Raw genomic sequence first — 11,983 nt, 5'->3', positions numbered from 1 at the left:
AAAAAAAAAAAAAAAATTGCCAAGCGGGCCAGAGGTCATCTTTTCTCCATGTCAAACATCATAACTTCAAGAATTCAAATTGCACACAAACAGAAAGATACTTGCTTCTCTTTAAACTGAGACTATTTCCTCCATAGCTGCCCTTTTTCTTGGATTTTCCAGATACATTATAATCTGGTATGTTTCATCAACCAACATTAAATTCTTAACTTGACTACTTTTCAATAAAGTAACTCTGAAAGAAATTATTCATAATGCTTCTCAAACTCAATTCTATGAAACCACTATATTCATGATACCAAAATTAGAAAAACACATCACAATAAAAACTACAAACCAACACCTCTTATGAATATAGATGCAAAAGTCTACAATAAAATGCTAGCTAACCAAATCCACCAACATATTAAAAGACCATGTGGGATTTAACCCAGGAACACAAGGTTGGTTTAACATTCACGGATCCACATAACATACTATGTACATACAATAAAAGACAAAAACCAGGTGATTATATCAATAAATACAGAACACGCATTCCACAAAGCAAGTAGTACTTTATGGGGACGCAGAACTCAACAAACTAGAAATAGAAGGGCAATTCCCCAATATGAAAAGGACATATACAAAAAACAACTAATATCATATTTAATGATGAAAGACAGAAAGCTTTTCCCCTAATGTCAGGATCAAGAGAAAGATCTTCATTCTTGCCATTTCTATTCAACATTATACTGAAGGTTGTAGCCAGGGCAATTAGGCAAGAAAAAGAAATAAAAGGCATCCAGATTGGAAAGAAGTAAAACTATCTTTATTTGCAGGTGAAAATCTTGATATCTTAAAAATCATAAGAAATCCACTAAAAAAACTTAACATATGTTTGAGTTACCCAGTGCCGCTCTGACAGGAACACACCACAAACGGGATGGCTTTAACAAACAAAAGTTCATTCTTATAACTTGGAGGCCTTAAGTCTGAGTTCAAAATTCCAGGCTCTAGGGCTGGGTAAAAGCCCCTCAACCTTGGGCTTCAGCTCTGCCTCCTGCTCCCAGCTCACTGAAGCTCCAGGCTTTTCTTCACTCAGCTGCTGGCTGCTGAAGCTGACAAGCCCCAGGTTGACAAGTAAAAAGGCACAGTCTTGATGTTATCAAACCACATGGCAGACCATTAATTCAAATCCACCAAAAAGTCCCTAGGTCAGCAGAGCATGGCAGGCTGCTGAACAATGACTCGACCACATGCAGGGTTCAAGCGTGCCATAAGCTAAAGACCGTTCCCAAAGCTGCTTCTTATATACAGGAAGCAGACCACATACCCAAAGCAGCTACTCAGCTGCTTGTGGTAGATACCACCATGGAGCTGACTGCCAGCCTCATCATGGGGAATAACAACCATTAGCTACTCAGCCAGGCTCAACTAAGTGGACGTACAACTTTACTTACCACAACATGTAAGTTCAGCAACATTGCAGAATACAAGATCAATATATAAAGGTCAACTGTATTTCTATTCAATTGCAATGAATAAACCAAAAATGAAATTAAGAAAACAATTCCATTTAGAATAGATTCAAAAAGAAAAAATACTTAGGAATAAATTTAACTAAAGAAATGTGATACTTATATTCTAGAAACTATAAAACTATAGTTCAAGGAAATTCAAGACCTAAATAGATGAAAAGACATCCCATGTTCACGAGTTGGAAGACTTAAAATACTGTTAGGTTGCCAATACTACACAAATTGATCAACATATTCAGTGCAAATACTATCAGAATTCCACATAATTTTTGCTAAAATTGATAAACTGATGTTGAAAGTCACATTAAAATACAAAGGAGCCAGAATAGCCAGAACAACAAAAAAACTGGAGATTCACACTCCCCAATTTCAAAACTTACTACAAAGTTATAGTAATCAGATCATGAGGTACTATAAAAGGACAGACATATAGACCAATGAAATAAAACTTAAAGTTCATATATGAAACTTTGTATTTACAGTCAACTGTTTTTTGACAAGGATGCCAAAACCATTCAATAGGAAAAGAAGTGTCTCTTCAAGTTCTCTGGGAAATTAAATAGCTACATGTAAAAGAATGTGAAAACAATACAGAGTAAGTCTCCAAGTTACAAACATCCAATTAATGGACAACTTGTACTTGCCCTTTAATGTTTTATAAGTTTGCTCTCACTTTGAAATGATTGAACCAATTTCTACTCATAACAAATTCTTCATCATTATCACTTGCTGCATGTGCAACTTTTAAATCCTTAAAAATATTTCTGTACTGAAAAAAAAAAACCAAACCTCCCACCATCAAGTCAATTCAACTCACAGGGCACAGTAGAACTCCCCCATTATGTTTCCAAAGCTGTAAATATTTACAGCAGCAGACTGCCATTATCTTTCTCTGGCACAGCAGCTGGTGTGTTCAAACCTCCAACCTTGTGGTCAGCACCCAAGAGCTTTAACCACTGCACCATCAGGGCTCCTGAACCAGCTCCTATTTACAACAAATTCCTCATCACAATAACCTTCACTTGTTGCACAAGCAGCTTTTAAATCACTGCACCAATGGCTAAATAAGAACCACAAGCACCTGTTCCAACTTGCCCACAAATTGCACTAAAAGACACACTTAGGAAGGAATCTTATTTAGAACCCAGGAATTGCCTGGACATCCATACAATGGAATTTTGGGCAACAAAAAGGAACGAAGCACTAATCTATGTTATGATATGGATGAACCTTGAAAACATAATGCTAAGTGGAAGAAGCCAGACACAAAAGAGCATATATTGTAGCATTCTATTTATATGAAGGGAGTTCTGGTGGCATAGTGCCTAAGGCATTTGATTGCTAACCAGAAGGCTGGTGATTCAAACCCACCAGGCACTTCCCAGAAGGAAGGTTGGGCAATCTTCATCTGTAGTGATGTTGTCGTTGTTGCTATTATGTGCCATTGAGTCGGACCCGACTCATAGCTACCCCTCCTTGGGTTTCCGAGGCGGTATCACTACGGAAGTAGATTGCCCAACCTTCCTTCCGAGGTCTGTAGTGAAACCACCTCAGAAATCCAAGGAGGGGTCACTATAAGTCAGGTCTGACTCGAGGGCAGTGTGTTTGGTTTGGTTATTTATATGAAATGCCCAGATTATACAATTCCATAGAGATAGAAAGCAGAGCAGTGGTTGCCTGGGGTGCTCTGGTGGCATAGTGCCTAAGGCATTTTGACCACTAACCAGAAGGTTGGTGGTTCACACCTACCAGTCACTCCGTGATCGGTAAAGATTAACTACCTTGGAAACCCAAAGGGGGATGCTATGAGTCAGAATCGACTCAACAGCAGAGAGTTTGGTTTTTTTGGTTTAGGGCTGGGAAGACTGAGGAAAATGGAGAGTGACTGCTAATGGGTATGGGGTTTCTTGTTAGGGTGATGAAAAATATTCTAAAATTGATGGTGGGGATGTTACACTGAATCTGCTAAGAGCCGCCAAATTGCACATTTGAAACTGAATTATGTGGTGATATGTATTAAATATTATTATTAACATTAACAGTATTATTATTACAATGATATTTATCATATCTCAATAAATCTGTTTTTTTTTTTTTTTTTAATTATCTTCTTAAAAGTTAACATTTACTTTTACTTTTCTGCCTGGATCTCTCCTTCCCCCACCCCTATTCATTATATTCTCAAGTGAAAAGGATCAGGTTACAAAACAATTTGCAGATTCTCATCCAAATTTTCTTGAAGAAAAAAGTACACAAAAAACAAACCACGATATTACAATTCTTTATATAAATGTATTGAAGACTGATTCATTTTCCAAATTTTCTAACATAGACTTATACCTACTTTTTCAACCAGAGGGGAAAAAAACAGTCACTTGATAAAAAGTCTTATAAACTAAAATCCTTCTCTTCACTCTGTTGCTCATTCTAGCTCACACACACTGCCCTTCACAAGGCCAGCTGCTTAGTAAGACTGCATAAATGCCAGACTGTGTGATTTTAAAAATGCACTAGTAAGAACATACTAAGATAATTTTAATGGCAGTTGTCCATTAGTATTTGGTTGGAGAGGCTGAGAGGAAGGTAAGCAGAGTAAGGAAGAGTGGATAAACTTTCTTGGTATTATACCCTTCTCTTGAGCATTAGTTTAAAAAAAAAAAATTATTTTTTAGTTAAAAGTATGTTTATGATTTACATTACCATTTCTTCTTTGACTAATGAATTATTTACAAACAAGAGTTAGTTTCCTAAACACATGGTAGAGAGATGGACTGGCTATCTTTTTGTCACTGCTTTCCAATTTCACTTCAACATAAGAGACCAAATGCTTTATATGACTGTGTCTCTACAGTATTTGTTTGAAAACTGCTTTGTGAACTATTAGACAATCCATTTTTACTAATATTCCAACATGCTTTAAAAAAATGTATATGGTTTCAGTGTTGAGAGCAAAGTTTTAACTATATTCATTACACCAACCCCGCTAATGTGTTGTTCAAATCTTCTAGGGCATTAGTATTTTCATTTTACCTGGTCTTAATTCTTGGAGGAAAAAAATGTGACTCTCTCTAAAACTGTTCATTTTTCCTTAAAATTCTATTAATTTCCTTTTCATTCTATCATTTTTTGCTTTATGTTTTGAAACTATGTTATTTAATACAGGTTCAAGCTTTGTTATAGTCCCAGGAGAACTGTTCCTTGTATCATTATGCAATGGTCTCTGCTTTTTGCTTAAGTTCTGTTTTGTATTTTGTTGTCCCCCATCTCAATATTAACATTTTAATATTAATTAATAATAATAATAATATTAATATTAATCAGCTGTCTTTTAGTTAGTATTGTGGTATCAGTAAAGGTTTGATCAGAGAAGCAGAGCCACTACAAGTGACAAGAATAGGAAGTTAATGAAAAATCAATTTGCTCTGTAAAGTTTCACCCAAATCACAATAAAAGTTAAAAAAAAAAAAAAAAAAGAAATTTATTATAGGGACCTGACGAGCAATTGTGGGAGGTGATTAAGCAGTTTATGTAGAATTGTTGCTTCTGCATCTCATGTTGGAACAGAAGTCAGCAGGGCAGGCAATCAGGAGAAAAGATGATGTGAAGTGGGGGAGGGCATGGACAATCTAGAATCCAAATCTCTCTCTCACCAACCTCAATGATGAGAGGGACTGGTAGGATAAACCCACATGCCTGACCCAGGATTCAGAAAAGTCTAAGATCCAGTGGGAACCGGAGGAGCCACATAGGCTGCTGCTTGAGGCCAGCACAGATCAGTGATCAGGTACATGAGCTCAACTGTGCCTGGCCTTATACCAAGCTTCTGGGCATATACTTAGATGCAGCTTCACTTCCACCTTATGAATCCTGTGCAAATTTCTCTTGTGCTCAACCTAACCTGGAACTGTACTAAAAAGGGAATTCTCAGAAAAGTTGTTCCAGCTCAATTATGTTGACACTATACAAAGCCACCACAATTTACATGGATATTTTCTTCTAAGTCTTTCTGCATGTTTTATGTCTTTTGTAAACAGCACATAGCTGAATTCTTCTTTCATCCTGAGACTCTTTCAACTGCCGTGTTCAACCCATTTGCATTAATTGGAATTTATAACTCCTATAAATAATTTTTTAAAAGAAAACAATGTAACATTTGTACCAAAGATATATGCATGTTTTGCATTTCTGAAGTATTTTATACACATAAGTTGTTACTTACCACTTCTCCAGCAGAGGCAGCCAACATATGCTTCACAGGCATCAAATATGAGGATGAATCAGTGTGTAGAAACCATTTCACATATTCATAAGTTATAAAAAAGGCAGCAGCTGAAATTTAAAACAAGCCAGTCTTTCACAAAATCTACATATATATTTAAACTGTTAAGAAATATGACATGTTTGTGAAAGAAGTACAACTCTACTTACAAAATTTTGAAATAACAGTTAAACATGGATCTTTATTCTCTCAGTCTGTTAGAATTTACTCAGCACACATTATGTGCCTGACACTGGACTTACAAGATGATCCCTGCCTGTTAGAGGAAGTCTAAAAACTAAGTCAGTTTTTACCACCTTGTACTTACAAGTCAGGAGCCCTGGTGGCACAACAGTTAAGCTCTCAGTTGCCAATCAAAAAGTCTGCAGTTTGAACGTACCACCCATCTACCATCCAGGTCTTTTCTGCTGGAGAAAAGACCTGGTGATCTGCTTCTGTAAAGATTACAGCCTAGGATGGGGCAGTTCTACTCTGTCCTACACAGTTGCTACAAGGAACCTTAACAAGGGCACACAACAGCAACAACTGATAAGTCACTTAACATTCTGTAAGCATTCCAGAAAAGGGTATGGGGTTTAATCATCTATATCCAAAATACCATTACATGGTGGTCAAAAACCAAAGAGTCAAATACACTGACTTAACCCAACTGTTGTCAAGTCAATTCTGACTCATGGCAACCCCCTGTGCTTCAGAGCAGAACTATGCCTCCATAGTTTTTAACGGCTGTGATCTTTCAGAAGCAGTTCTCAAGGCCTCTGAGTGGGTTCGAACTGCCAAACTTTCAGTTAGTAGCTGAGCACTTAACCATTTGCATTACCCAAAAAAACTCCTTTACAGACAGGTTAAAGTGGCAAACATACACCTTAACTTACTTATAAATATCAGTCCACTTTTACATCAAAGAAAAAACCTATTTTTTAATTAAAACTAAAAATCAAAATCTCTAAAAAAAAAGCTGCCCCTATCATCATGAACTAAGCTGCATGAGTGCTTTATGACCTTCCATGTACTGTTAATCAAATGATGTTTATCACTTTCATAAAAGATAAGGCATGAAAGATAAATGAGTGACAAATTAATCTTTTGAAGGACATTTGAACATATCACAGTAAAGTCTGAAACACTCCTAAAAACCACTTGATAGTGACAATCAATCCTCCAAAGTTAAAGTTAACAAGCTTACAAATAATCCTCAAGCTGCTAACAAATAAACATCATGCCAAATTGAGGAGACACACTGTTCACAGACGAGTAATTTCCAATTCAAGCAGTTTTATTTTAACATAGGTCCCTATTCCCATTGGTACCTTTTCCTACTTTGGCCCCTCACTGAATATACAGCTGCATTTCTAAACTGCATTCAACTCTAAGTTCTGACTGCTACACCTCCTCCCTCCATGGTGCAAGACAGATAGCGCTCAAAATTTCCAAGTTTTCAGGGTTAACCATCTTAATCTTGTCTGACTTGTCACTTTTGTGATGCACATACAGGTATGTGCCACATTAATGTCTGTCTGGGCAACATCTGACCCCATAAACATCCCTGAGGCAGGGAGGGGTGGCTGTTTGGAAGAGCGCAAGGAGGAGGGTCTGCTCTGAATTGTCCTGAGATTTGCTTGCTGGCTTGCTTGCAGTCTTGAAGCAGCAGCTGCTACAGCTGCTTGCAGCTGCCCCAGCTCCCTCAGCTGCCACTGGCACATGCCCTGCCCAGCCTCCCAGCAAGTCTGTGTCTGCAAGGAGATGCTGGGCTGCGGCTGTTCTGCTCTGTCCCTTGGGACTTCAATTCCAACGAAGCTCTGCAAGACTACTCAGGGAAGGGCAAGAACCCAGAAGCAGCCAACAGCAGGTCCAAGTTTGCAAACCCCAAGGCTCCGGTGCTTACTTTGATGTATGTGTATTACAAAAAAAAAAAAAAACTCACTGCCATTGAGTCAGTCCCAACATACAGCAACCCCTCCGTGGCTTTCCAAGGCAGCATCTCTACAGAAGTAGACTGCCCAGTGTTCCTTCCGAGATGTGTATAACACATGCAAATATATATACTATATACAATATGGTGCTCTCATAACATAGAAATCACATAACATCTTGTTACACAGAACGTATCATAAACATTAAGCAATGCATACCTATATATGTGTGTGTTACGTGTATATATACACACACACAAATACATATACATATTAATATACAATAGAATACCATATATGATCTATAAACAATATTCAACTATACTTAATATATGAAGAGCCCTGGTGCACAGTGGTTAAGCCCTCAGATGCTAACCTAAGGTTGACAGGTTGAACTCACCAGCTGCTTCATGGAAGAAACATGTGGCAGGTTGCTCTTGTGAAGATTTGCAGCCTTGGAATCCCTACTGGGGCAGTTCTACTCTGTGCTATAAAGCCACTGTAAGTTACAATCAACTTGATGGCAATGGGATTGGTATAAATATTTAGGAGCTCTGGTAGCGTAGTGCCTAAGGGACTTGATTGCTAACCAGAAGGCTGGCAGTTCAAACCCACCAGCCACTCCTCAGAAGGAAGATTAGGCAATCTATTTCTGTAGAGATACTGCCTCAGAAACCCAAGGAGGGGTTGCTATGAGTCAGATCTGACTCGACCACACATAACAACGACATAATAATATTTCATATTAATAAAATAATACACTCATAATGATATATATATATGAAGACCACAGTGGTTAAGCTCTCAGTTGCTAACCGAAAGGTCAGCAGTTCAAACCCACCCAGAGGATCCACAGGAGAAAAGATCTGGCAATCTGCTTCCATAAAGATTACAGCCTAGGAAACCCTATGGGGCAGTTCCACTCTGTCCTACTGGGTCATTCAGAGTCAGAATGGACTAGACTGCAATGGTTAATTATACCTACCAACAATAATTCCTATATAAAATATATAAGAGAAAAAGATCTTTAGAATGTTGAACAAATGGGGGAGACAGCAAAAAATTGGTGACCCAAAGATAGACATCTAGTGACATAATCTTTCCATTCCCTAGTTCAAAGGTTCTCAAACTTGCTTGCATATTAGAACCAATTGGGGATATTTTTTTCAAAACTACAAAACCCAAGCCACACCTCAGACCAATTACATCACAATCTCTGGGTATGGGACACAGGCATTGATTTTTCTTCTTTTTCTTTTTTTTTTTTTTTGGTTCTTCAGGTGATGATTCCAATATGGACAAATTTGGGAACCACTGTCCCTGTCTCACACTTACAACTATGCTTGGCATGGAGTGGGCATTCAACAATAAACTGTAATTGTTATAATCACTTACTTAAAATATTAAAAAACACAGGAATTCAAGGATAACCTAAAAACAGCTTGCAGTTCTAATGACTATTGGGGTATGGGGGAGAGAGAAACAAAAGCATGAAACCCTTTTCATCTTTGCACTAAAAATCTTTATGTGAATGCTGTATTTACAGACTTTTAAATGTCAAGTTAACATGAAATAATTTCTCATGAATTATTCTGAGAAGAAAGCAAACCCTAGAGTTTTACAATCTTCTGAAGCAGTGGCTTTGTGTGGGGAAATGCTTTTTGTTTGTTTACTTAATTTAATTTGGAATGCCAGAGAAGAATCAGTTAACAATTAAAATAGGTATCAGGAAAAAAGTGTATCAACAAGTAGATTAAATGTAACAGATGCTACTGATAATAGAGTAAGCGGACCACATATCTAATAATGAGACTTCACAAAGAAACAGAAGCAAGACACTGGAAGGATGGTGTCCAGGAGGAAGTCAGATGATGGCTGCATCATCTAAAAGCAATTTACTTATAATAAAAATATTTAATGTCTCTTAGGTTTACCTCCTCCACAAGAATCTCCATGTCAGTGGGTATCAAACTCAGGTTCATACTGGCATCACCTGGAGAGCTATTAAAATCCAGATACCAAGGCAAATCCCAAGCCAATTAAACCTCTGGGGATGAGACAGAGGTATTCTTGAAAGCTTCAGAACAGATTCCAATATGAGAACAAAATTAAGAACTACTGCTCTACAGAAACACAATCAATGTTGTAGTACCACTTTAAGGGTTCTAACTAGAAATTTTAACAACAAATACCATTCTAAAAAACTGTTCTTATTTTTTCTACTACAAATATACTGGAATAGAATCTATAAGCACTGGCTGTTTCAAAAGTAATGGCATAATGAATAGAAAACAAATTTAAAAGACAAGCTACAACACATAAGGAACTCTACGTGGGATAATACCACATACCATTCTGAAAACAAATCCTATTATCTTGGGTTTATAGCAATGAAAATAGCAATATAATTTTTACCATTAGGAAATGATCCAATAGCAGCAGAAGGAACACCAGCATATATTCCACGAAAACCACCAGCCTTATTAAATCCTTGGGGACTTTGCAGCCTTGTTTTAATGGTATCCAGAGGAAATAATATCAAGTCAACAGAAACACCTGCTACTCCACCAGCCTTAAAAGATAAAAGCAAAAAAAAACAGAAGGAGAGAAAAAGAAAAACAAGGTTACAACAAAATAAGCTCTCTGTAATACAGGGACATGGATAGGAAAAAGGTAATCTTTAGAAGATATTGTTCATACTTTTCAGTGTATTAAGTACTTTGGCAGAGTCAAAGGACCTTCTACCAATTTCTGGAAATTTTCTTGGGAAAATAATCATTATCATGCCCTATTTTCAAATGTAAATTTCATGTTTGAATTTTACTTTACTTTTAAGTTATTTTTTATACAGTAATCATATCGTTCAAAAAGTTTAAAAGGAAAAAATCTCAGAAAAGTGAAGCGTTCAAAGTCTCCTACCCAACCCTTTTCTCCACTTGCCTAATTCCCAGTAACTCACAGAACCACTTTTATCAGCTTCTTGTTGTATTCTTCCAGAGTTCAAGCACATACAAGCAAATATTACTATATATTTTCATGTAAAAATTTATCTTGACAATCTTCCCATATCAGTTCACATGTTGTATTTTTGTCTTTTTAACTAGTAAGTGAATCTCTGCATTGTTTTTTTCCCTCAAGACTGTTTGAAACAGCTAATGATCCCTGAGTCTAGAACCATATTTTAAAAATCACGCACCTATGTGAAACCTAAAACTATAAAGTTCATCAAAGAAAAAATAGGTGCAAACTTAGGGGCCCTAATTTATGGCATAAATAGACTATCAAGTATAACCCAAGATGCACAAACAGCAGAAGATAAACTAGATGACTGAGATCTTTCAAAAATTAAATTTTTATGTGCATCAAAAGACTTCTCCAAGAGAGTAAAAAGAGAACCTACAGAATGGGAAAAAATATTTGGCAACGGCATAACAGACAAAGGACTTATGTCTAAAATTTATAGAAAACTCCAACACCTCAACATCAAAAAAGACAAACAATCCAATTTAAAAAATGGGAGGAAGACATGGACAGACACTTCACCAAAGATGATACTCAGGCAGCCAACAAACACATGAAGAAATGTTCCTGATCATTAGACATTAGAGAGATGTAAATCAAAACAACTGTAAGATACCATCTCACCACAGCACCAATAGTTCAACAAGACAGAAAACAGCAAATGCTGGCAGGGATGCCATGAGGTTGGGACTCTCATACACTGCTGGGGACTGTAAAATGATAAAACCACTGTGGAAATCAGTATGGCGATTGCTTAAAAAGTTGGAAAAGAAATAACATTTGATCCAGCAATCCCATTACTAGATATATCCTAAAGAAGTGAGAGGCAGGACACAACCAGATATATGCATACCCATGTTCACCGCAGCACTATTCACAATAGCAAAGAATAGAAACAACCTAAGTGCTCATCAACTGAGGAATAGACAAACTGTGGTACATACACACAATGGAATAATATGCAACCCTAAAGAATAATGTACAATCTGCACAACACCACATTAATGTGGATGAACTTGAAGGATATCATGCTGAGTGGAAAAAGTCAATCACAGAAGGACAAATATCCTACTAGTCCACTATTGTGAAAAATCAAGGAAAGGTTTATACATGGAAGGAAACTTTGTTAGTTACCAGGGATGGGAGGGAAAATTCGTAGATAGGTTGGCGGGAGGGGAATATATATATATATATATATACACACACACACATATACACACAGGTGAAGAGAGACAACTCAGGGATGCCCA

The 11,983-nt window shown here is 37.0% G+C and overlaps 1 protein-coding gene across 1 annotated transcript in view; it reads right to left on the bottom strand.

Annotated features, from left to right (window-relative positions):
• Positions 1 to 11,983, bottom strand: part of SLC25A26 (solute carrier family 25 member 26) — a gene marked incomplete at its 5' end in the record, with an annotated part of 234,745 nt that overhangs the window by 217,163 nt on the left and 5,599 nt on the right. The window contains 2 exons of the mRNA XM_007948091.1: positions 5,740 to 5,849; positions 10,128 to 10,284. Coding sequence (XP_007946282.1) covers positions 5,740 to 5,849; positions 10,128 to 10,284 — 267 coding nt within the window. The remainder of the gene's footprint in view (positions 1 to 5,739; positions 5,850 to 10,127; positions 10,285 to 11,983) is intronic.

This window comes from Orycteropus afer, unplaced genomic scaffold (assembly GCF_000298275.1).
Source record: "Orycteropus afer afer isolate SDZICR_OR568_19922 unplaced genomic scaffold, OryAfe1.0 scaffold00201, whole genome shotgun sequence".
Taxonomy (NCBI): domain Eukaryota; kingdom Metazoa; phylum Chordata; class Mammalia; order Tubulidentata; family Orycteropodidae; genus Orycteropus; species Orycteropus afer.
The sequence above is the reverse complement of the archived record's forward strand: the minus strand, read 5'-3'. Positions and strand labels throughout refer to the sequence as shown.